We start from the raw sequence: 25,678 nt of genomic DNA on the forward strand, positions 1-25,678 counted from the left end.
GATTTATTGGATTAGAGAGATTTTATTTTTATTTTTCTTATATCATTTGAATTAATTAATATTATACGATAAAAATATAATTTTGATTTAGAATGTAATAGGATTCGAAATCATTATTTGTAGAATTGAATACAATTTATACTTATGTCTAGAAATGGATTTATTGGTCCAAAACAAAAGGTCAATGTCACTAACGTATTTCTTAATCAACGCTCTCGTCATTTCGATAAAATACATTGCGAAAGTATTCTCCGACCTACTTTTCGCATACCTAAATTACCATCATTGTTATTCTAATATTCTAATGTAGAACGAGATCTCAACAATAAAACTCTCTTAACTTATCGTATAAAATATTACTTTCACGATAACGCAACGGTCGTGTATTAGTATTACGCGAACGAACAACGAACCGAGTGCGTGTCTAATTGTTTATTTATCGAGCAGACGTTTGTTTTTCGCGTTAACGCGATTCGTTTCTCTAATATGGTATTGCGAACGATATTAACAAAAAAATTCGAAAAATTCTTAAGACAACTATGAGCAAAGATAAGAAAGCTTTGCGAGCGATTCATTTGTCCTACATTACAAATGAAATAAGAAGACAGTTTAGAAGGAATACATCTTGTTATTTGTCTTTACATCAATTAGTTAAGATCGTGCGTGTGTGTGTGTGTGTGTGTGATGATTCGGATAAAGTAAATATATTTCTTTTTTTTAAATTTTTTTAATCGTCGTGCGAATACGTACGCGTGCCCGTTCATAATTGCGTTGGACTGCGTTTAAATTGTTACGGATAAGGAAAGAAATAGAACAAGAGAAAGAAAGAAAGAAAGGAAGAATGATGTTCATATATGCATGTTGAGCGTTGACAAGAAGATGGTAGAAAAAGGGTTGAGAGCATCGTCTTCGTTCGAAGATGGGGGAAAATGAAAGAGAAAGATAGGAAGAGTAGAAGAAAGAAAGAAAGAGAGAGAGAGAGAGAGTGAGGGAGAGAGTGAGAAAGAAAATAAGAGGGAAAGGGAAAGAAGCTTACGTGTAAGTGCGATAAAGAGTGAGTAAGAAAGAAGGAAAGGGTGGGATTGGGTAAAAGAGGGAGAGAGGGAAAGATGCTGGAGAGACTTCACTCTCCGGATGAGCCCTCTCTCGGAGTATCTTGTCTACGGCGATTTGCTGCTCCAGTCTTGCGCCAAGTCCCGTCGGCGCATCTCTTTTCGTCTCCTTCTGTTTCTTCGATTTATCATTTATCATCCATTTATTCATCTCTTTCTCTAGCACGCGCGACGAAAAAGAGAGAGAGAGGGAGAAGAAAGAGAAGAAAAACGCGCGCGTTTTTTCAAAATATTTGGACCGTTTATAATTTCTAAAATTATCCACCACCATCGAATTCTAGTCTCTGAAATTTGTTTTCTTTTCTTCTGGTTACACCACCCAACTCCTCCTCCTCCCATCGTTTCTCTCGAAAAATTGACATTACGCCGAGATATTACGTAATATTGCCGTTGTTATTATTATTATTATTAAATAAAAAAGATCATGATTGATATTTTCGAGAAGATTGGCGAGTTTAATTGTGAAAAAAAGAATTTTTGAATTTTTTCAAGTGCGAATCGAAGAAAAATATTTGTTTGTGATTCTGTGAAATTATTCGGTGCTTTTATCGAATCAAGGTATACACGATAATGACACGAGAGAAATAAATGGCCCTTTAAAAGAGGAAAAAGGTTGTATATAAGTGTAGTTTGAATATTTATTTTTCTATTTTTTCTATTTTTTCTATTTTTTCTATTTTTTTTTTGTGGTTCCAAAAAGCAGCACTCACGATGCTCGTTATTCGTATCGCTCGTTTCTTAACGGAAGTTATCGATCATTTTTTCCTTCTCCCTTTCTCTTTCTCTCTCTCTCTCTCTCTCTCTCTTATTATTCTACGATTAATAATCTCCCAACACCTACTCGCTTATCTTCAAACTCATTTTTCACGAAGTAACTCGAAGATTCCTCGCGTGGTACTCGTGGAACGGAAGAAATTTGTCACAAATCGATCTTATTTTTTTCTTTTTTTATTCTGTTTTTTTTTTTTTTATGTTTTTTCAACTCATATATACTACGTACGAGTTTTATGATACTTTAATGATAGTGTACGACCAGTCCTGCTTTTACGTTATGATAACGAGAGAAAGTCACGTTCGTGAATTTGCGAAAAACTTATTTAAATATCACGTATAAAAACTTCATCCAATTTGTTTGCTTAGAAAAATATTCAAAAGTGAATAAAATAAATAACGCGCGCGTGAAAAAATAGAAAAAGGAAGGATAGACTAAATGAATTTCGCGTTAGTCCTCCATCTGTGTTTGTCTTTTGTGACAAAAGGATGGCAACGCGAGCATCGCGTGTTGGATATTAATATCAGAAGATAATTTCCCGACTATCTCATCGTACTAATTTGGTGCTTCCGGAACGTCCTCGTCTCTTATCTCTTTCTTTCTGTTTTTTTTTTTTCTTTTTCCTTTTTTCGTTCTCTCTCTCCCTCTCTCCTTCTTTCTCACTCTTTCACAGTCTTTCACAGATTCATCATAAGCCAACGCTGGAATTCGCATCGTGACACACGATAAAGTTAAAACAACGAGTGGTGGTCGGTGTTGTCCCATAGAATTTCTCCCATCAGAGTGATTCAGCTTGCACACCTGTGCGTTGTTCGAGTTGATATCCTTTTGAATAAAAGGACATTAACGATGATGGGACCGTACGTGATTAAGTGCCAGAGAAGAGGACGATGATAATCATTTTAATAATACTCTACGCCTGCCTGTCCAAGGACTATCAACGACGTTTGATCTTTGAAAAGGACATCGAACATGCGCGTTAATAAACTTATCCTCTTTCACGATCTATCGAAAGCTTAACGCACGGATCGGACATCTTTTATTTTTATTTTTTATTTTTATTTTTCTTCGTGGATTGAAAGAGTGGAAGAAAGTTAAGAGAACGAAATATAGGAAAAGGAAAAAAATATTGACAAAGAGAAAGGAAGGAAGGAAGGAAGGAAGAAACGAATCATCGATAGGATATGAAGAATTTACGAACAATGCTACCGAGACGTGAAAGGACCTGTCAAAGGAATGGATCCTCCTTATGGTTGTTGATCGTAGCATCGATCCTTCTTCTTACGAGTCGAGTCATCGAAGAATGTAATGCGACGGGACAACGTTATAACACGCCTAGTTCTACGCAGGAGTTGGATAATACTTTGCAAAGCGTACCACCGACTGGGTAAGAATCCTCTTTGTCTTTCTTCTTCGAATATTTTCTCATTTCAAGTTATTTCTTTAATTTCCCAATTATTGGAATACGTTCATTATTATAACGTTCCAATTCATGAATTACAATTCACCACAATCATTGAGTCGAAAAGCTTGAAACAAGCCTTTCATCGATCTTATCTCATACGAAAGAGTCTTCTTTCATTTTGAATGATTTATGTAAGATTCAATTTAAAAATTATTTTCAGAAACAAGGCGAAATGTTTCTTTTTCTTTATTCCTCTATTTATAATAAAAACGTCGAAAGGGCCAAAGCGTTGAGAGAGTTTTAAGATAAGACGCGTGATTCATCATACTTCAAACCCACGAGGATTCTTGATGACTATTACGCGAGGCGTTTAATTACTAAAACAGATCGTGTAAAGCCACTTTTTTTAGCTTTCGTATTTTTGGCTATTTGAGATCTCGTGGGTAATGAAATTGTTTTGATAAAAAAGTTGAATGACGTAACGATCCCGCGTTGTTACGTCAATTGTCTTACATAGGGATGTCTAACACGTGTTTCTTTCATCTATTAACATTTGTTATAATTTATCACTAATTTTTTTCTAACATACTTGATTGTTATATCAAATGGGAACGCATCGATTAAATAATGGGTTAAAGAAATCGTCAATTTAAATAAAATAACATTTCGGTCATCGAACCTTAAATCGCGTGTCCGGAAAATCGTGTTCTTCAATTTTTATTTTATATTTCACTTTTTTTTGTTTTTTTTTTTTTAGATATTTTTTAATCCTTATCACTTCCGAAGAATTCGGAAGCTGATTCGCCATTCGCTGTTTCTTTGACCGTGTCTTTTATGATTCTTAGTGAATCGCGCGTTCCAAACCCTGATAACTTCTAATTAGGTTATCGCAGTGTTACGTTACAGCGCTTCGTTGAATTCTACTAGCTCGACAATCCACTTTTTCGCACCAAAAGCGATGAGAGAGACCGATAATGCGGTGCACTCGCGTTCTCCATTGTCCTCCCACGCTTAAATCATTTTAACCCAAAGAGAACAATGAGATCTTAAACGCGATCGGTAATTCGACAAAGGCAAAAGTAAAATGGATTTAGCGAGAAAGGATTGGGAGTATCGTGACACGTTGCGTCTTAAAAAGCGGAAACAATTATTTATATTAATGAAAATAAATGCGTAAAGGAATTTAGAACGACCTTACAGAGATGCATAGACAAAATTATAAGATTGTTGATGATTGTTAAATTATAGAAGATTAGATTTAGCCTAATTTATAATCCGATTAACCTTGCACATAAATCAGTCTTCATATATCATATACCTATATAATATAAAATAAAGAAATACACTAAAAATAGTAGAATATTTTATTAATAATAGATAGATAAAAAATACTGTGCATTAAAAATCCCAAGTGTTTTTCTTCGCAAACGTAAAATTAATTGACACGCTATTATTGACGCTTGTTAGTTTTCGAAAAAAAAAAAAAGAAAAAAGAAAAGTGCGTTCAGTTCATTGGAGCTTTTCTTTCTCTCTTTCTTTCGCCGCACAAAAGCCACCAACTCTCCGAGGCGTTAGCCACTCTCGCGGAAAAGTATTCAGCATTAACTGAAGATATCGTATAACTGGGACCAGAAGAACTAGTTTGTTACGGTAAAAGATTCTTGGCAGCTCATTGCACGCGGTAGCGCCAATATACCGATCTATACGTAGATCTTTCTCCTCGACGACATCCTCCTCTTCCTCCTAAACAACGACAACTACAACGTCAACGATTCTCGATACCTTCGTGCTAATAAAAGACAACAAGTTTATCGATCCCACTGATTTCACTTCGGCGCTTCGAGTTATATCGCGCTTCCTTGGATGACCACTAATGAAAATATAAATCATAACTTTAATCTCATTTATTTTTCTGTTTTTTTTTCTTTTCTTCTGTTTTCTAAAATGAGAAAGAAAACACGTTGTAAAATGTAACGTTTCAAATATTATATTTTATTTATTAGTAAACGTACCTGATTAGAATCTCGTTAGATTAAATTAACATATTTTAACATGTATTAGATGATGAAACTTATCAGATAGAAATAACGTTTATTTTCGTATCTCGTCGCAACTAATCGGTATCACGTATAACACGTTTATCTCTTTTTATTGCAATAAGAAAAACTAGAAAAATTTCAATGTTTGAACAACGTTCGTGTAACAAGACATGAGTTTATCTATCACTTTTTCTGACACTGGTATGCATTTACAATGATCCGATCTTTCCCAACATATTTTTCATTTCGTTTTTTTTTTTTTTATCTCCTATCTCTTTCCATCTTCTTATGTTGTGCCATGTGAGTCGAAGTTGACACGTGTTAATTATCCCCCTTGATCGCGATCCTTCGCTGTGTAAAACATTTTAATTGATAGTGGTAGTTGTAATACGATACGGTTAAACGGATAAAGTATTACTAATGAGCTCGATTAAACTGAGAAATGATTGAAGCGATATACATGAGCATTCAAATTAAATGTAACACTTATCGATCAAAGTTATAATATTATTATTTCTTTTCAATATTTTCCATTGATTTTAAAATCAATTTATTGTCATTAATTATATTTCATTAATTTTCTTCCAAATATATGCAGAATAAAATTTGCTTTAAATAAATGTTTCATTTTTATTACAAATTTCTTCATAAAAATGTATATATATAAGTACTTGCTTCGTTCCAATGTTTTTACCTTTTTGCGTTAGTTAATTTAACTCTCTCTTTCTTTTTATCTTTCTCTCGAGTACCGACAGCTTCGTTAACTTCGACATCATTTCTCGTAAGCACGTAACAAATGATTATCCACGTATGCGTTAGACACGTAAGCGAAGATAATGTTGAACGAACGTAATAATAAAAAACAAACTTATTTCGTTCCATGAATTTTTTATAAGCGTCGATAAAATAAAAATTAAACGAATAAGAAGATATTACTGCAAGTATTTATCGGTAAATTCTTCGGAATACGAGTTTTCCGATCTAAACGAGATGATTTTCTAGAATATAAAGAAGCAAAGAAAGAAAGAAAGAAAAAAGAAAAGAAAAGAATTTGTAGAAAAAAGTTAAGCCACGAGTTAGTTGCTATCTTAAGCTAAGAATCGTATCGGTGTGAAATGTAAATGCCGTGAAACGCTTTTCCCTCTAACAGACTATGCTCTTTCACTTCCTCTCTTATATTATTACGTAAAACGTAGTTTAAACCAATCTAAGTGGCAGACTAACCGTGAATAATTATGTAAGTGGCAGTCCTATTAGGCGTAAAATAGACCCTATCCTATTTTCGAACATCCTACGATTGTTACTCATAGAGTAATGAACGGGTAGGTTTTCAAAGTTTGTAAGATTAATTCGATTGATTGATCAACGAGATCCAAATGTTTCGTCATTTAAACGATATTTCATATCAAAATTGTATTTCTTATCGTATCTCTTAACTCGTTCACACGGTATATAACGTTCTCGTTAATCGACGTTGCTCATAGGTACTGGCCATTTCTCAACTTTAATCGCAATGCACTCGCATTTTGATCGCTTTAATTCTAATCGCTCGTAATGCACTAACTCGTCTCAACGCAGTGAACGGTTAAACGCTATTACACGCACTTTTCAATTGAACCTTTGAACCTGGTTCACCCACGCGTTATAAATAAATGTTTCTTAAATTACGGCAATGATCATTAATTAAGGAGGTATTTATATAAACGAGTAGTATCGAGACGGGTCGTAGGAAGATTCGCGATCTAAATTGTCCAAAGTTAAGAAATATTTTTTTAAATAAGACGTCAAACAACCATAACCATCACCCCTATCGTGTTCCTTCCAATATAAGATGATGAACATTGATTTTAGCCTTGGGCCCGTTAAACCAAGGCTATTATTACGGGCTGGGTGTTAAAATGATGTTCTGACTAGCGGTTTACGTTCCGCTACGTGTCGATCAATACTTTCCTACCAGGATATAAATTTGATAATGAACCCATTCCCGTGCATCCTTGCATCTGCATACAGATCGGATCAAAAGTTTTCATCGAGAAAGAAAGTTACGATGGTGCGATCCTCCTATTTTCATTTCATTCGCGATTAATATGATCCATCGATCGTTCAGTTTTTAATCAAATAATTTATAAAATATAATTTGAAAAAAAAAAACAATTATTTATTACTCTCAATATTTCAAATATTCAAATATTGCAATTTTTCATCGTGTTTATTATTATTAAGAAATAATTAAATGGGGATTTGCAAAAACAAAAAAAGAAAAGAAACAGTATTCGACTCCGACGATCCTTTTTATTAATTAATAGTGAAAAAAAAGAAAAAAAAAAGAAAATAAAATAGAAATGAAACGTTTCACGGTTCGTTGAAACTTAGGGAACGGCGGGAAAATCGGCGGCGCCAAGGCGCATAAGTGGAACTACTTAGAGGCGTTCTATAGCAGCTGACGTTAATTACGAGCCGCGTGATGTGAATGCCCGCCTTGTTTCGAGGTGGTACACCGCTCTCCTCTCATTCTTTCTCCCTTCATCATCTTTTTCTTCTTCTTTTCTTTTCTCGCTTTTTCTCTTTATTTCTTACCGAAAAAAAAACCTTATTTCCGCCTTGTCCTAAGGAGTTCCCAAGTGCGTATCTACTTTGAATGCTTGAGCACTCAAATAAGTGGGAATCTTCATGAAATTCTTGTATCGTTCATTCGAATCGATCGATTTTGATTATAATGTTACATCATTTACAGACCTAACGTGTGCAGATCGAGATTAAAGAATTATTGTTGTCCAGGATGGACAAAGAAACCGGAAACGGGCCTCTGCGTTATTCGTAAGTACGATTGAGATGCAATGCTTTTTTTTTTTTTTTTGGTTTTTTTTTCTTTGTTTTCTTTTTCTTTTATATATCAGTTTAATAATGTCGATTATAATATGTGATATCGAGGAAATTTTAATTGAGTCAGCTCGTTTTAGGTTAGTCGAATATAATTGGTTTTAATAAACGATAGGATATCTCTAATTAGAAGAAATGTATAATTTCGATGTTTATTATACTCTTATTTTCCCTCGTGTTTGTATAAGCTCTTTGCTAGATTTAAAGTACGTGGAACTATTATTAAGATCGCATAACCGGTCATCTATCATTACTACTCCTTCGAGTTTGCTTCATTCTACACGATAATAATTACGCAATTACGTAACGGATAAATGAGTATCTATGCTACATAACCGATCGTTTCTTCGAACGAAACTGGTTTAATGGCCTGTTACACGAGGCTTCCTGTTGATCGCATTGTCTCCTCTTCGGTTATAATTCGATCGACCTTCTTCCATGTATACGAGTATCAAACGCGAATTAAGAAGTTTACTATCGTTAGTGGAATTTAAAGATCACGTTAACGAGACATTCGTTTTTAGCTATTTGCTCGAGGAGATGTGGTACTGGAAGATGCATAAAACCAAACATTTGTCTTTGCGAGGGTGGTACAGTTGCATCCACTTGCGGTTCGATTTCATCCAAAAGTAAGAGTTATTTTTAAATCGATAAATCAGAAATTTTAACAAAAATTCTCTAGAAACGATCATGATATTGGAATAAAATATTTCTCTATGATTTTCTATGACAGTATTGACTCACGAAGGTAGCAGTTCAGTCGATCGAGGAGAGTCAGGTAAATGTAGGGTTCATTGTATCAACGGTAATTGCGTTGATGGCAGATGTCAATGTAGAAATGGATATCAAGGAGAATTTTGTAACGAACGTTAGTATTTAGAAATTTGTTCTTTTTTCGTAAGAAAATGATAATAATAATAAATTTTAATTGTGGATTTAAAATGTTATCGATTACGTTAATGAATATTTTCACAGCCATATGTCGAGAACCATGTTTAAATCAGGGTAGATGTATCGGTCCGGATCGTTGCGCTTGCATTTATGGATATACCGGAAGACGTTGCGAAACGGATTACAGAACAGGCCCCTGTTATATGAAAGTTAAGAATGGTCAATGCTTGGCGAATCTACAAGGTGTCGTTTGTACGAGACAGATGTGTTGCGCCTCAGTTGGTAAAGGCTGGGGCCATCCTTGCGAAAGATGTCCCATGAGACTCGATTGCGAATTGGGATATTTGAAGAACGTTCAAGGCCAATGCGTAGGTACGAAGATCTTATAATATAAAATAAATCATAAAATGAATGTTTTCATTTAATGCCAACTGTCATAATAACCGGTGCATAATTTATAAGGAAATGGGTTGAAAAGTTTTGAGCTTACGTCTTCTATCTTCTGCTCGAAAATTTTCAATCTATTCATTTATGTTAGATCATTCTTCAAATTTGTCGTTACTCGTTAGAAATTACATTGTAAAAACAATGTATGCCTTGTGAAATCTGCATGCGACCTCGATTAAAGAAAAATCTTAGGGGAAAAAAAATAATGATCAGAGTTGCGTCAAATAAAGTAGCATTAGTCGATAAAGCTGAACGGTACACGCCTATAAATGAATCTTCGATAATCATATGTCACACTTTATCATAAATCTTCACCCGTACGATCTTTGATCATGCATTACGTCATACATTAATTACTATCAAGATATAAGATAATAATTATTAATTACTTACGCAGATATCGATGAATGTGATGCAATCCCGGGTTTATGCGAAGGAGGGAAATGCGTAAATACGCAAGGATCGTTCACTTGCGAATGTCCCGAAGGACAAGCTCGAGATCCTGAAACGAATGAGTGTAAGGATCGGGACGAGTGTCAGCAGGAAGGAATATGCCCTGATGGTCGATGTGTGAACACCAATGGTGGCTATTATTGTTTTTGTAATCCTGGATTTATACAGAGTCAGGATCGTAAATCTTGCATTGGTAATTAATTGGTTTTTTCTATACCGACATTGTTAACAGCCGTTATAGTTATTAATGTTTTATTATCGTAGACGGAAGACAAGGCCTTTGCTATACCGCGGTTAATAGGAATCGTCAATGTAAGAATAGATTAAATATGAGAATGAGTAAATACGATTGTTGCTGTGGCAAAAATATGGGTCGTGGTTGGGGAGATGAATGCTACATTTGTCCTAATCCTGGAAGTGGTGTGTATCTATATAATGAAATTTATTATATTTTTATTTTATAAATTATCTGACAACAACATCGTTATATCTAAATTATCAAAGACACAAAAAAGAAGAGAATATATATTATTACAATGATAGATTGTAATTAAGAGTTCCTGTTATTACCCAATTGTAGACGATTACAACAAACTTTGCGCCCGATTGCAAGAAATCACATTGATCAACGAGTGTGCCTTTAGACCTGATATATGTGGCAATGGCAAATGCGTTGATACTATAAAGGGTTACGAATGCGAATGTTATCCTGGCTTTACGAAAAAGGGTGGCCGTTGCGAAGACATTGACGAGTGTCGATTAGATTATTGTCAAGGTGGTACTTGTCGAAATTATGAGGGTAGTTTTTCTTGTCAATGTCCAGTCGGATTCACTGTCTCGGGAGAAGGGAAATACTGCACGGGTTAGTAATTTTTCTTTTTAAATATTTAAAGAAAGAAAAACATAAAATTGACAATGATTTTTAATTCATTGATAGATCACGACGAATGTCAAGATACTGGAATGTGCAATAACGGTCATTGCATCAATATGAATGGTTCCTTCAAATGCAAATGCAACGATGGATACGCCTTATCGCCAACGCAAAATACCTGTATAGGTAAGATATTTCTCTATAATTTTTCTTATTATATTTTTAATATTTTATAAATAGCGAAAACGTTTTTTAAACAGATATCAACGAGTGTAGCGAGAATCCACGGATATGTTTGAATGGACGTTGCGAGAATACCCCAGGATCTTATCATTGCATTTGTCAATCAGGATTTACACCTTCAAGAGATAATACTTTCTGCGTGGATATGGACGAGTGTTCCACAAGTGGAATGTGTGAGAATGGAAAATGCGTCAACATGGAGGGTTCCTTCAAATGTGTTTGTGATTCTGGCTTTCGAATTGCACCTGATCAAAGTCATTGCATAGGTATTAAAGGGGACTATTTTGATTTAATTTGATTATAACATTCTTTGATTATTAATAATTTTTGTTTTACAATTAAATAGACATCGACGAATGTTTGAGTGCACCCTGTCAAAGTGGCCGTTGCATAAATACTTCTGGAAGTTTTCGATGCGAGTGTAATGCAGGATTTAATTTGGGACCCGACGGCAGGTCCTGTTTAGGTAATTAATGTAAATTAATCAATCAGAAAATCAAATGAAAATGATATTCCACATTTTAGACACAAGAAGAGACCTTTGTTACTCGCAATACAGAGACGGCCTATGTTCTAATCCAACCTCAACAGCAGTGACAAAATCAAGTTGTTGTTGCTGCACCGTAATACTTGGACAACCTATGGGTTGGGGTAGCACTTGTCAACCTTGCCCTTTGCCTGGTACTACAGAATTCGATGCCCTTTGTCCTCATGGTGCTGGAATGACATATAACGGCGATGGTAATTAGCATTTATTTTGATGACAATATTAATTAATCATATTTACGAGTATTTTTATACAACAACAGACATAAACGAATGTGCCCAAAATCCAAACATTTGTATAAATGGCGGCTGTGAAAATCTGATGGGTACTTATCGTTGTATTTGCAACAACGGTTACGAGGTTGACGCGACAGGGAAAATTTGTAGCGATATAAATGAATGCGAATTGGAGGAATACTTATGTAGTGGTGGACAATGTCGGAACACACCTGGTGGCTACCAGGTAAATACAAATTTATATTTATAAAATTAATAATTAATGGATAGTTAGATTTAAGTTGATTGTTCATTCGTATAGTGTATTTGTCCAACTGGCACGAGACTTAATTCGGATAATCAAATGTGCGAGGATATCGACGAGTGCGAAGAATTAGGTCCAGACGTTTGTTTCAATGGAATTTGCGTGAACGTTCCTGAATCGTACGAATGCGAATGTTCTCCAGGATATATCCTTGACAATACTGGACATATTTGCATGGGTAAGCGAAGTAACATCATAGCACGCGATTACTTTATATTTTTTAAATTAATATTTATAACCTCGATGTTATGTCATGTCGTATTATGTTAGACAATAGAAAAGGATCCTGTTGGACAAAAATGGTGGATGGTCGATGCGAGAACAATTTACCTAGAGTTGCTCTAAGATCGGAATGTTGTTGTTCTGTTGGAGTTGCTTGGGGAAGTCCCTGTGAAGTTTGCGACCATTCTCTTTGCGAATGTTCAAAAGGATACGCTAAAGTGGATGGTAAAGCTTGCGTGGATGTTAACGAGTGCGAATTAAATGCTGGAATCTGTAGAGGAGGTGGTACGTGTGTTAACACTGATGGATCATATCGTTGCGAGTGTCCTCCTGGTTTGACTCTAGATCCGACTCGTTAGTATTGTTCTTTTCTTAAATAGTAAAATTAATTTTAAGGATAAAACTATATATCTTCGTTCATCGATATTCAATTTAGACACAACTTGCATCGACACCAGAGAAGAGACTTGTTACATGGAATATCGTCATGGTCAGTGTTCAACCCCAATCGAAGGACACTTCTCGAAGATTCTTTGTTGTTGTTCGGTTGGTCGTGCTTGGGGTAACGAAAAATGTGAAGCTTGTCCAAAAGTAGGAACGTATGCTCATTCAGAATTATGTCCAAGAGGAATTGGATTTACCGAACGTCAAGATATCAACGAGTGCGTCGAATTTCCTGGCATGTGTGTCAACGGTAGATGTAAGAATACAGTCGGTAGTTACAGTTGCAGGTGCAATCAAGGATTCGCTTTGGATGAACATGGCATCAAATGTAACGGTAAGCGTTTGGAAATTATTTATAATCAAGAAGATTGATAGAACAATCGTGAGGAAATATTTGCAGATATCGACGAGTGTGGAATTATGCACGGTGTGTGTGGTAACGGTACGTGTCGAAATACACCTGGCAATTTTCAATGCGATTGCAATCCCGGCTATCGTAGTAGCGATATCATGAAAATTTGTATGGGTAAGGGATTTAACAATTTTCATTAATCTTCGATAAAAATAAAATGCATAAGTTTTACGCGTGACATTAATTTTAGACATTAACGAATGCGAGGAGACTCAAGGCTTATGCAGAGGTGGTACTTGTGTGAATACCGAAGGTGGATTCAAATGTCAGTGTCCACCAGGACACGAATTGAGCTCTGACAAAGATTCCTGCAAGGATATCGACGAGTGTTCTAGGACAAGTGGTATATGCTCCAATGGGATTTGCGAGAATATGATGGGCACTTATCAATGTATTTGCGATGAAGGTTATCAACAAACTGGACACAAGTCTCATTGCGAGGATATAGACGAATGTCTGATAAACAATGGTGGCTGCGATGATATTTGCATAAACACACCTGGCAGTTTTTCCTGTTCGTGCGGGTAAATAAAAAAGTTACATTAACAATTGGTCGATAGATTTAAAGATAGTAATTCGTAGCAGGTTGAATTATATGTTTGCAAACGAATGTTGAACACAGTACGGGCTACGCGCTCAACTTGGACAGTCGTTCTTGTTCCGACGTGGACGAGTGTAAAGAAAATCCTCGAATCTGTAACGGTGGGAAGTGTTCCAATATACCAGGTGGATACATTTGTACGTGTACGGAAGGATTGTTACCTGGAAGGGATGGTGCATCTTGTGTCGGTGAGTTTCATTAGAAATTATTTGTTATAATATTAAAAGAATAAATTACTTATCGAAGAATTTTTCTTTAGACATCGACGAGTGCGTAACGCAACCACAAATCTGTGGTTTTGGAGAGTGTCATAATACGATAGGATCTTTCGAGTGTCGTTGCGAGGAAGGTTACTCTGTTAAGCCGGATGCAGGATCAGCTTGTACCGACGACGACGAGTGTTTACTGAACGCTTACTCCTGCAGCGAGTTTGCCGAATGTCACAATACTCAGGGCTCTTACGAATGTACTTGTCACGAAGGTTTCACTGGAAATGGTATCGAGTGTAGGGATATTAATGAATGTCAAACCAATAATGGTGGATGTGATTCTAACGCTCAATGCATCAACAACGATGGCTCCTTTAAGGTAAAATTAACTCCAAAAGTTAATTTTAAAATGTAATCCATACTTAAGGATATCTAATTAATCGAATATTTATGCAAAGAAACGAGTTAACGAGAAAATGGGACGCAGTGCGTCTGCGATGCTGGTTTCAGGGGCGACGGTTATATTTGTAAGGACATCGACGAGTGTGCAAACGACAATAGCCTTTGTCAGAATGGTCACTGTTTGAATTTCCCCGGCTCGTTTCGTTGCGAATGCGAAATGGGTTTTATGCATCCAGACGAGAAAAATGAGCAAGCATGCGTGGACATAAACGAATGCGACATGTTCAACAATCTTTGCGTGTACGGTCGATGCGAGAACAGTTTTGGTATGTTTCGTTGCATGTGTAACGAGGGTTACAAGCTGGATGGTTCTGGTGGTAATTGCACAGACATCGACGAATGCGAGAGCCCGCAGTCTTGCCAATATGGTACGTGTATAAATACTCAAGGAAAATATATCTGTAAGTGTCCACCTCATCACGAATTGGTTGAAGATGGGAATGCGTGTGTCGGTAAGTTCGTGTCATCGATATTCACCTCTGACCTTAAAAGTAATGCATATATGTATCCTTCGTTCTAACGACTGAACATCATGACGTTTCAGACAGGCGCGAGTCGCTCTGTTTCTCCAGTTTCGAGCATGGTACCGGCAGACCGCAATGCGTTTTCGACATGTCCTCGTCAGTAACGAAGGCAACGTGTTGTTGTAGCGTTGGTGTTGCTTGGGGTAATCGCTGCGAGGAATGCCCCAAACCAGGCACCAAAGAATTCGAGGAACTCTGTCCTGGTGGTATGGGCTATAGGCCAAACCGTGTCACGGTCATATTGGAAGACATTAACGAGTGCGAGGAACATGAGAATATATGTCAGAATGGTCATTGCACCAATACCTTTGGCAGTTTTATGTGTTCCTGCTACGAGGGTTTCGTTTTGGACGACACGAAAACAAGCTGCGTCGGTAATGTCGATGGACGATCGTTATATCCAAATATGGAGTTGTTCCTTGCTTTAAAAGGATTGATCCTCTTTAAAATCATTTTTCAGATATTAACGAGTGCGTGTTACATCCGTACATTTGTAGCGTGGGTCGTTGCATCAACGACGAGGGTAAATATCACTGCGAGTGCCCCGAAGGATACATGGCCATGCCAGGAGGAAGTGTGTATTTCGATTATTTTTTATTAACATATTCTTTTCTCTTAACGAATAATTATTAACAAGATTAACTCACGACAGAGGAATGCGTCGATATGAGGAAAGAATTCTGTTACCTTTCATACGAATCTGGACAATGCATCACTCCTATGGCCCAACCGCAGACAAAAATGTTATGTTGCTGTTCGATGGGAGCAGCCTGGGGTAGTCCTTGCGAAAAATGTCCATCCGAAAGGACTCGTAAATATCAATCAATTATTCTTATTACTAATACTTCTAGTCAGTGATTTGAAGTATAATTTTCCAACAAATTTCTTTAGGCGAACACGAAATTTTATGTGGAATGGTACCAGGACAATATATGAACCCAATTACCAATCACACTGAAGAAATCGACGAATGCGCACTTATGCCAACAATGTGCACTCATGGTCATTGTTTAAACACACCCGGTAGTTTCGAGTGTCAATGCGAACAAGGATTCGTTTATGATCAGGATTCGCATCAGTGTATCGATGAAAACGAATGTTTGCAAGTAAGATTTATATGATTTTTTTTAAAAGATCATTTTGATTTAGTAATTAATGTTTAATATTTCATGAATTATTATTTCGTCATGTAGACACCAAATCCTTGTAGCGGTAATGCTCAGTGCATCAACCAACAAGGATATTTCGAGTGTGTTTGTCCTGATGGATACAAATTAGGTATCACCCAACGGAATTGTGTCGACATCGATGAATGTTACGAACGATCGGGTATATGCAATAACGGAGTTTGCAACAATCTACAGGGTAGCTTCCAATGCGTTTGTCATTCTGGTTTTGTTCTAACTCACAATCGAGAAAATTGCGTGGACATTGACGAGTGTCAACGAAATCCAAATATTTGTAATAATGGGACTTGCATTAATAATCTTGGTTCCTACAAATGTCAATGTTACGATGGTTTCAAGTTGAGCCCTAATAACGATTGCGCTGGTACGAATTGGCTTCAATTTTTCAATTAAATTGATTTTATTTAACAAACGAGTTCATTGTAGATTATTTGATAAACATTTTGTAGATATTGACGAATGTAGGATAATGCCTTTCCTCTGTCGCAACGGTAGATGTCGTAATACTGTTGGTGCGTTTATTTGCGAATGTGCCGATGGTTACATATTGGCTCAAGATAGACAACATTGTCGAGACATTGACGAATGTCACGAGGTAATTTTAAAAAATTGACAACTAGAAAATTAAACGTCAATTTAACAAAATATTCCTTATTTTTCTTTTTAGATACCTGGCTTGTGTCCGGTCCCAGGAAAATGTCAAAATTTAATGGGATCTTATATATGTAATTGTCCACCCGGTTACGAATTGAACAATGAAAGAAGAAGATGCGTTGGTACGTGAGTTCATTATTATTACAAAAGAAATTTCATTATTAATTGTTATTTTATTTACAGACATCGACGAGTGTTTAGATACGATCGGCATTTGTGAAAATGGTCGATGTATCAACACGGACGGTGGTGTTATCTGTGAATGTCCAGTTGGTTTTCAATTGAGCGACAAACCTAATTCCATGAGATGCATTGATGTTAGGGAGGAACAATGTTACGATAGTTATAGACGTGGCCAATGTTCTTTTCCTAGGAAAGGTGGAATGACGAAGAAACATTGCTGTTGTACCATGGGTAAAGCTTGGGGCAAATATTGCGAGCAATGTCCATCGGAGAACAGTGGTAATTAAATAATAAATTACTTATTAATAATAAGTAATAAGTAAATTATCTTTTTCACCTCTAAGTGATCAAGATTTGAAGTAATTTCGTATACATTTATTCATTCAGAGGATTTCAGAAGATTATGTCCAGAAGGATCAGGTCGTGACGATACGGGTATCGATTTGAACGAATGTCTTTTCATGCCTGATGCTTGTTCCGGTGGCGATTGTATAAATACTGATGGGTCCTTCCGATGCGAGTGTCCATCTGGTTACGTTTTGGATGAAACTGGAAGACGTTGCATCGACAACAACGAATGTTTAACCGTTCAGAATATTTGTGGCAACGGTACCTGTAACAACATAGATGGTGGTTTCGAATGTTCCTGTAACGATGGTTTTACGCCTGGTGTTAATCAGGTCTGCGAGGATATAAATGAGTGCCTTGAATTAGGCAACCAGTGCGCTTTTAGGTGCCACAATGCTCCTGGATCGTTCAGATGTATCTGTCCATATGGATATACTTTAGCTCCTGATGGAAGACATTGTATTGGTATGTTGCAATAATAAATAAATTACTAATTAAATATCTTGATACACTTTTCACGATGATTTTGAATCGATCAGATGTCGACGAGTGTGCAACACCAGCGAACAATTGCAAATATCAATGCAAAAATCTAATTGGCACGTTCATGTGCATTTGTCCACCTGGATATCAACAAATTGGCATGGCCGACGAATGCAAGGACATTAACGAGTGTTCTATTAATTCTGGATTATGCAGACACGGAAATTGCGTTAATTTAGACGGAAGTTATCAATGTTACTGTTACGAAGGTTTTGAACAAAGCGCTGACGGCAAATCTTGCATTGGTAAGAAGACAATTCAATTTTGTCTATTTAAAGCTAAAGTGTAATTTTGCTTTTTTTTTATTAAAAAAATCATTGTTACGTTTCAGACCGTAGAGTTGGTTATTGTTTCCTGCAAACGATCGGCGGTAGATGTACAGCAAGAACCTCGGAATTACGAACAGTGACTAAAGCTGATTGTTGTTGCACTATGGGTGCTGCATGGGGTCCACATTGTGAAATATGTCCTTCCAGAGACTCGGATGATTACAACGAATTATGTTTGGACAAGGGCTTCTCAATAAATGGTCAAGGTAAATATTCGAACTGGAATTTGGAATAATATTTGATAAAAAAAAACAATATTCTTATAATTTATTGATTTTTTAAATTTTTCCTACGCAGATATTGACGAATGTAATACGATACCGGATTTGTGTAGAAACGGAATGTGCATTAACACTTTGGGTTCCTACAGATGTATTTGCAACAAGGGATACAAATCTGACAAATCAGGAGCACATTGCATTGGTATAAAAAACAATATTAAATAATAATTTTATTGATTATTAAACGATCGAGTATTAGAAAAGAAAATTTACATCGTAGACGTGAACGAGTGCGAATTAACACCCAAGCCATGCAAATACACTTGCCAAAACACCGAAGGAAGTTTCATATGTTCCTGTCCGACTGGTTTTATATTAAATCCTGACGGCCTTAGTTGTCGTGACATGGATGAATGTGCGACAGGAAATCATCTTTGTCAACAAAATTGTGTTAATACTCAAGGAAGTTATACTTGTGGTTGTCGCGAAGGATACACTCAAGATGGGGATGCTTGTCACGGTTTGTAATAAGACAATTTTTCTATTCTAATTAATGTTTGGTATATACATATATATAAAAAAAAAAAAATGATTTGCAGATATTAACGAGTGCGAACAACCTGGGACTTGTCCGAAACCGGGTACGTGCGTCAATACTCTTGGCAGTTTCCGATGTATCTGTCCCAGAGGATTTAAGCTTGATCAGTCTGGAAGATTCTGTACCGATCATAACGAATGTGCCGATGATAGTAATTGCGAACATGGTTGTCAAGTAAGCGAAACGTACTTATCATAATCAAAATGTATCGTAGAAATAATCGATCTGAAATATTTATAAACATTTATAGAATTTCATGGGAAGCTATCGTTGTGGTTGTCCGGAAGGATTTGTTCAACACCTTTACTACAGTCAATGCATCGATGAAAACGAATGCAACAATTCTCCCTGCGGTGAAAATACTTGCATTAACACGATCGGAAGTTACAAGTGCGGTTGTCCTGATGGTTATCAATTTGATAATAATTTACAGATTTGTGTCCAGGTGTGGAATCGAAAGATTTTTTTCAAATTGTTCATCTTTTTTCACGCATTTTATATATTTTTGTATTTTTAGGTCAGCGCTGGTTGTCTGGGATCTCCCTGTGCTTTTGGATGCACACCTAATGGTGCTAATGGTTTCATCTGTGGTTGTCCAACCGGTTATCAACGAATCGGACAAGTTCGTTACCAATAACATTATAATTTTTTTTTATTGCAATTGAAATACAATTCGTTCGACACAATGCAATATAATTTTTGGTTTGAAAATTCAGGGCCATTGTTTGTCAACGATTAATCCGTTATCTCAACCGAACTATGGTGAAGAAATTGGCAATGTTCCAACGTATGTAATTAATCCGGATACTTATCACATTCCACCGGCCGACGATAAGACTATTTCTACTGAAGGATGTTTCTCTTGCAAGGTATAAACTTTGCCATATCAATCTTTCTTTTTATATTTTTATATTGTCATAAATAAAAAGACAATAAAAAATTGATCAAATATTACAGATAAACGGTAAAGGAAGACGTAGGAGAGGTGCACGATTAAGGTCGGTTGACGAAGAGTTACAACAAAAACGAGACGAATTAATCAAACGTCGTGTAACTCGAAAAGCAAGAAGACATCATCATGGCGAAGAACACGTTTTAAAAATCAGTATACGACAGACCAAACATAGAATGCGGATCGTTAAATTGCAACCTGCGATAAAGGTAAAATACGTGAGTGAGTTGAAAAGTCTTGAGCCTATTACATTATAGAAACAATTTTGTTTTCGAAACGTATAAGTTTTTCTTTTTTTTTTTTTCGTTTTTTTAAAGCTCAAAGCCTTTAAACTCACTCTAGCAGAAAATTTCTATCCTATACAATAATTATGTTTATACATTGTTTAAATTACAGGACGAAGAAATGGAATATACGATAGTTAATGGTAACAAACACGAAAACTTTGAGATTGCTAAGGATTATGGAATCTGGGCACTTCATTTCCGTAGTCGTTTGAAGAAACCAGGCCAATTTCATATAGTCATACATGGTCGTCCGAAAAATGGTATAACAGAGGAAAATGAAGTTTGGGAGAAACCATTGACTTTTAGAATTCATCTTATAGTCACGGAATGAAATAGATCAAATTATTTACTGTCCGTTTGAATGTACTAATGGGAACATTAACGTCCTAATATCTCAATGAAACAGTATATTTTAAAATAACTCGAATATAGGGGACGTTGATCGATTTATTTTATGAAGGTTTTTAGGATTTAAGAAGCAACGATATATAATTTAATTATTTTATTATCTATTTTTATTCGGTGGGCACGATGGAGGACACATACATACGTTGTATCTAAAAATTTGAATCGTCATTTTAACACGAGATACAATTAATATTAATTAATTAACACTGCCAATGATTTAATTAATCATATTATCAATGTGTTCAAAGGAAAAGAAAACAATTAAACGAAAAATTTGGGATTTAGGTACTTCAAAGTTTTCTACGATAGTTATTACCAAAGTTAACACACACACACACACACACATGTACACACACATCGTCACTGCCAACCGAAATCTCTTTATCTGTACGAATCTTTATCAATATAATAATAATAATTATTATTACTGCCCGTTATAATGCAAAAAAGAAAAAAAGTCTAACGATAGTGGTAACAATCGATTAGAGTTGTACAAACATTGAAGCCTTATTCTAATTGTAAGTAAAACAATAATTGTACACAGGAAACAAATTCTAGCTTTATAAATATAGATATATAAATATACGAATATAATTTATGAAATTGTAGCATTAACATAACTTGTAGGATATAATTTAGGATGATACGTAAAAGAGAAAAATGAAGAGACAGAATTTTCTAACGTCGAGTCTCGAATGAGTCAATTTCGTATTTAACTCGCTATGTGCCTTTTAACCTGATTTAACAACAAATTATGCATATAATTATATATATAAAGAAAAAAAAAATAGAAATCATGTATAATTTCAGTGGCTTACATATTACCGAATAATATTATAATAGAATTTAAGGTAACTTCGTAAAAGTGCAGAGCACTATAGTTAACACATTAACCATGTGAATAAAAAATATAAATTTCATTTTATACAGCCAATCAATGTTTATTTCGACACGAATTACGATGACACTGAGAAACACAAAAAAATAATTTGTAAATTAATAATTTTCGTTTAACAAACCAAATTTATATGTCATGTCATGGACGTAAACCTTTCCAGGATAAAGGATACAAGAAGGAAAATGATCGATATTAATAGCGTTAGGATAGTTTTGTGGTGATAAAACGAAAGCTCCGTGTCTTCGGTAAGAAATACCTTCTTTTCCATAAATCCTCCAATTTGTTCGACTCTAAAAGGAACGTGTAACGTTTATTCGATTTTTTATTTAATTTAAATGAAATTATAGTCATCGTCATACTTTATCACGAATATCTGGAATATAATTTGGCCAATCTGGTGGATAAACACGATCAGGATCAGGCAAATCGTTTCCAGTGTAAAATTGTAATCCAGGATGATTAGAATAAATTTCTAGAGTCCTTCCTGATTCAGGATGTATAATCCTTGATAGGAAAAATACAATTAATCCTAATCGAAGCGATAAATTGTATCAAATTTACCTAGCATGAAATCGATAACACCAAGAACTCGGACTGCAAATACACAGATTATGATTGTAACCACCCCCAGGTACGCGATAAAGTGTTTCTTTCGTTAATTGCGTCGGTAAACGTAAATCATAGACCGTATTTTCGACAGGACAAATAGCACCGGTCGGCAAGTTGTTTTTAATGTCCATGAACGTCCAACTATCGGCATTTATCGTGACAACGTGTTTTTTTAATTCTTCTGGACCCATACCCTAATGAAATCAAAAAATATTAATTATTATAAATAATTTCTTATAAACATTATAAAATTATCTTACGTGACCGGCTAAATTGAAGAAACAATAATTGGTGATGTTAGCTGGAGTTGGTTCGGTAGCAGTTGCACGAATATTGACGTACAATTGATTATCATCAGTCCAAGTATATTTGACTTGCGTTAACATATGACCAGGATATCCTTCCCTACCTGCAGGACTTAGATGAGACATAACCTGTTTGCCAGGATTCAAAGGATTTAAAAAAAAAAACAAACAAAAATGTTCAATACGTTTAATTCATGACATACCACTTGCTTGTTCAATATATACGAATTCCAATTAACGTTATCAAACCCAACAACTCCACCATTAACATGATCCTTCCCATATTCGTCATTGATCGACAAAGAATAGATGGTTTTTTTGATACGCATTTTAGCATCAGCAACGCGATTGACCAGACGACCTAGTATACTTCCCATATACCTGTTCTCCAAATATCCTGATTACGTTGTCATTGAAAGTATTGATAATTTTGCATAGATATTTAATTGAAACTAAACAGGAAGAAACGGTCTTACCGTTCATGTCGTCAAATCCTAAAACTACGTCACTTATGACACCTTTTTTGTTTGGTACTTTGATAGATTGTATTCCTGCACCCCAAGATATTAATTTGACTATTGCTTTATTTTTATTCGTCAAGGTGTATCTGTTTAGATGGATAACAATTTGTTAAATATCAACGTACTTATTATTTTCTCTTTGTATTTTGACAATGGAATAGACAAGAAAAAAAATACCTGCGCACAATTTCGTAAGATCTTCCATGTTGTTTCAGATCTGGCCTTGGTACAAATCCAAAGCCATCCTCTTCGATGAAAGTATTTTCTGCGGCCATATTGTGTCGAGGTTAGACAATTTAATAAATTTTTCTTCAATCTCATATCTCCTCTTCGCAGATTGAAATGAAATATTTCAAAATAAATTTGATTCGGTCACATAGTACAATCTCAACGTTTGACGATTCGACTTAACATATTTTGTTGACTTTATATAAACGATTAATTTAAAAAAAAGGAATTGAAAAGAGTCATGGGAGAAAGATAGACGACGATTAAACGGACAGAAAATTTTCATGCGACTCATTTCACTTGGAAAAAAAAAAAAAAAAAAAAACAAAGTCGAGGGAGCATGAAATCGACTGTCTAACGATAGAGAAAAATTCCATTTATATTAAAAGCTAGGCTCGTTCTCTTGGAAAGTAATTAAATCGTGTCGCATACGCGCGTAAACGAGTTTCACGCGAGAACGATTCGATAATATCCGTCGTGCTTTTTACATTTTCGAGGCACTTTAATCACCGACCGCGCAAGAATCGAATCGAATCGAATCAAATCAATGGAAAAAGAGAGAAAGAGAGAGAGATATATATATACAGGGTGTGTTCCGGGAATGTGACAATACAACATGAAAAAAAAAGAAAATAATCCCGAGATATAATAAAGTATAATTTTATTAAATTTCCATTTAAACAACAAAATTCTATTTTCTCTAATACAAAGTATAATTATAAACAATTGTAGTATTGTATATTACAATAATAGAATTATAAAATTATTTACGAGCAGTACCCTCTACGAATGAATAACAATATCTTTACAATAATCTGAATTCCCGCGACGATAGATGTGCGAATAGCTAAAGAAAAAAAGAAAAGGAAAAAAATAAAACTGATTAGGATTCTCATCGAGCGAGGTGTAGTCTCGAATGAAAAGAAATGTCGATTTTCCGAGGAAATATTATTTCGAGGCTTCGAAAACACTCGGTAGAAATAATCACATTAATGGAAACGCCGGCTAAAAAGACAGTGGATGATGATACATTGCGATTCAAAGTCTGTCTCGTGGTTCTACATCGTTCCTGAGCACCCTCGATGAATGCTACGAAAGCACGTTCCCCTTCTACCAACTTCCAACATCTCTTACTATCTCTTTCCATCCCCTTTTCTTCTTTGTAAACCCCCCCCCATCCGCCCCCCTCTCTCTCTGTCTCTTTCTATTTCTTCTCTTTAGCTCAACGAAGCATAATGTTCCACCTACGCGATGGCTAAGGTATAACAGTAGAGATCTCAACGTTGTTGTACTTACTCGCCTACCAACTCTACTACTCTCACGTTTTCTTCACGACAATACATAATACCATTCTGTCGCGGTAACGACGACAATGAACGCGCACGTCCTCCTAGAAAATAATTATCTTAATGTCGACGAGCCAACACCGAATGGAAACGACGACGACGACGACGACGACGACGAGGAATACGACGGTAGACGATGAGGAGGAGGCCTTCTTGGAGAACTCACGAATTCGTTCTCGCTCGTTTGAACAATAACTCGACGAATGTCACTCGCCTTGTGTTCCTTCTTCTTCTTCTTCTTTTGCCACCTTTCAACATTCCGAATACTATCAGACATTCTAACTCCCCCCTTCCTTTTCTTATTTCACGACAAACTATTATATATAATGAATATAATACTTAAATATACTTGATCTTTTTGTTAATTAATGTAAAGATTAGTAGTAATCATTTGTTCTATTTATTTGTCATCGATTTTTAAATGATATTGTTGTTGTAGTGTTTATTTAAACCTTTGAATATGCTGAATATGCTCCAATATAATCGTTGAGAATGGAATATTATTTTTTTTTGTTGCTAAATGTGATTTTCGTAAACAAATTCTCATTTTAAAAGAAAGAAGATTTAAACGACGTGAAGTAATATAATAGTTTTTTCCAAATTTAGAAAATAAATAAAAAGAAAACAGGTTTCTCCTAAAGCGTTAATTTTTGTTTCGCATTCCCCTTTTGCCGAAGTCAAACAATTAATCCATAGACGGTATACAATCGGATTTACATTTTACCAAGATATTACTGAGTTCCGCTAGATGTCGTGTAAAGTATTCCTTTTCCTGTAAATACTTGTCGAGAGAGATTATTTATCTCCCAATTCAAAATCAACTGGGTAAAAATTAAACAATATCGATGTCGATATTGTCTAATATTTATAATTAAAAATCGTGTCATAATTATTCATAAAAATTAAACAAGAGAAACCAAGTAATGCTAAACCGATTTGATCATACTCGAACAAATGACACAGGTTTCAACTAATTCTGTCAAC

General features: G+C 35.4%; 2 protein-coding genes across 4 annotated transcripts; one reads left to right on the forward strand and one right to left on the reverse strand.

The window, feature by feature from the left end:
* The first annotated feature begins 1,304 nt into the window (after positions 1 to 1,304).
* LOC122519692 (fibrillin-2-like) lies at positions 1,305 to 21,712 on the forward strand. Of its 3 annotated transcripts, none has more exons than XM_043639330.1 (41): positions 1,305 to 1,724; positions 2,558 to 3,271; positions 8,063 to 8,145; positions 8,733 to 8,837; positions 8,942 to 9,076; positions 9,184 to 9,471; positions 9,944 to 10,192; positions 10,264 to 10,419; positions 10,580 to 10,861; positions 10,937 to 11,059; positions 11,134 to 11,382; positions 11,463 to 11,582; positions 11,642 to 11,857; positions 11,926 to 12,125; positions 12,201 to 12,381; positions 12,474 to 12,779; positions 12,862 to 13,203; positions 13,270 to 13,395; positions 13,472 to 13,805; positions 13,904 to 14,070; positions 14,142 to 14,470; positions 14,579 to 15,005; positions 15,098 to 15,451; positions 15,538 to 15,651; positions 15,730 to 15,888; positions 15,969 to 16,183; positions 16,271 to 16,628; positions 16,714 to 16,859; positions 16,932 to 17,040; positions 17,102 to 17,380; positions 17,489 to 17,914; positions 17,989 to 18,237; positions 18,324 to 18,527; positions 18,619 to 18,744; positions 18,823 to 19,062; positions 19,142 to 19,314; positions 19,391 to 19,585; positions 19,658 to 19,762; positions 19,857 to 20,009; positions 20,098 to 20,301; positions 20,489 to 21,712. In XM_043639330.1, exons 2-41 carry the CDS (start codon positions 3,069 to 3,071, stop codon positions 20,708 to 20,710), a joined length of 8,652 nt encoding a protein of 2,883 aa, XP_043495265.1. In that variant the 5' UTR covers positions 1,305 to 1,724; positions 2,558 to 3,068; the 3' UTR covers positions 20,711 to 21,712. The 3 variants fall into 3 exon arrangements, with proteins under 3 accessions (XP_043495265.1, XP_043495263.1, XP_043495266.1); XM_043639328.1 differs by having other exon boundaries at positions 2,568 to 3,271; XM_043639331.1 differs by having other exon boundaries at positions 1,305 to 1,670.
* A 9-nt stretch (positions 21,713 to 21,721) lies between these two features.
* LOC122519693 (galactose mutarotase-like) lies at positions 21,722 to 23,542 on the reverse strand. The gene is made up of 7 exons (XM_043639332.1): positions 23,298 to 23,542; positions 23,076 to 23,206; positions 22,803 to 22,996; positions 22,555 to 22,728; positions 22,247 to 22,488; positions 22,045 to 22,189; positions 21,722 to 21,975 (listed from the first exon to the last, which is right to left on the reverse strand). The coding sequence occupies exons 1-7, from the start codon at positions 23,393 to 23,395 to the stop codon at positions 21,784 to 21,786; spliced, it is 1,176 nt and encodes a 391-aa protein (XP_043495267.1). The 5' UTR covers positions 23,396 to 23,542; the 3' UTR covers positions 21,722 to 21,783.
* Positions 23,543 to 25,678: the final 2,136 nt, after the last annotated feature.

This window comes from Polistes fuscatus, unplaced genomic scaffold (genome assembly GCF_010416935.1).
Source record: "Polistes fuscatus isolate 324 unplaced genomic scaffold, CU_Pfus_HIC Scaffold3, whole genome shotgun sequence".
Lineage (NCBI taxonomy): Eukaryota > Metazoa > Arthropoda > Insecta > Hymenoptera > Vespidae > Polistes > Polistes fuscatus.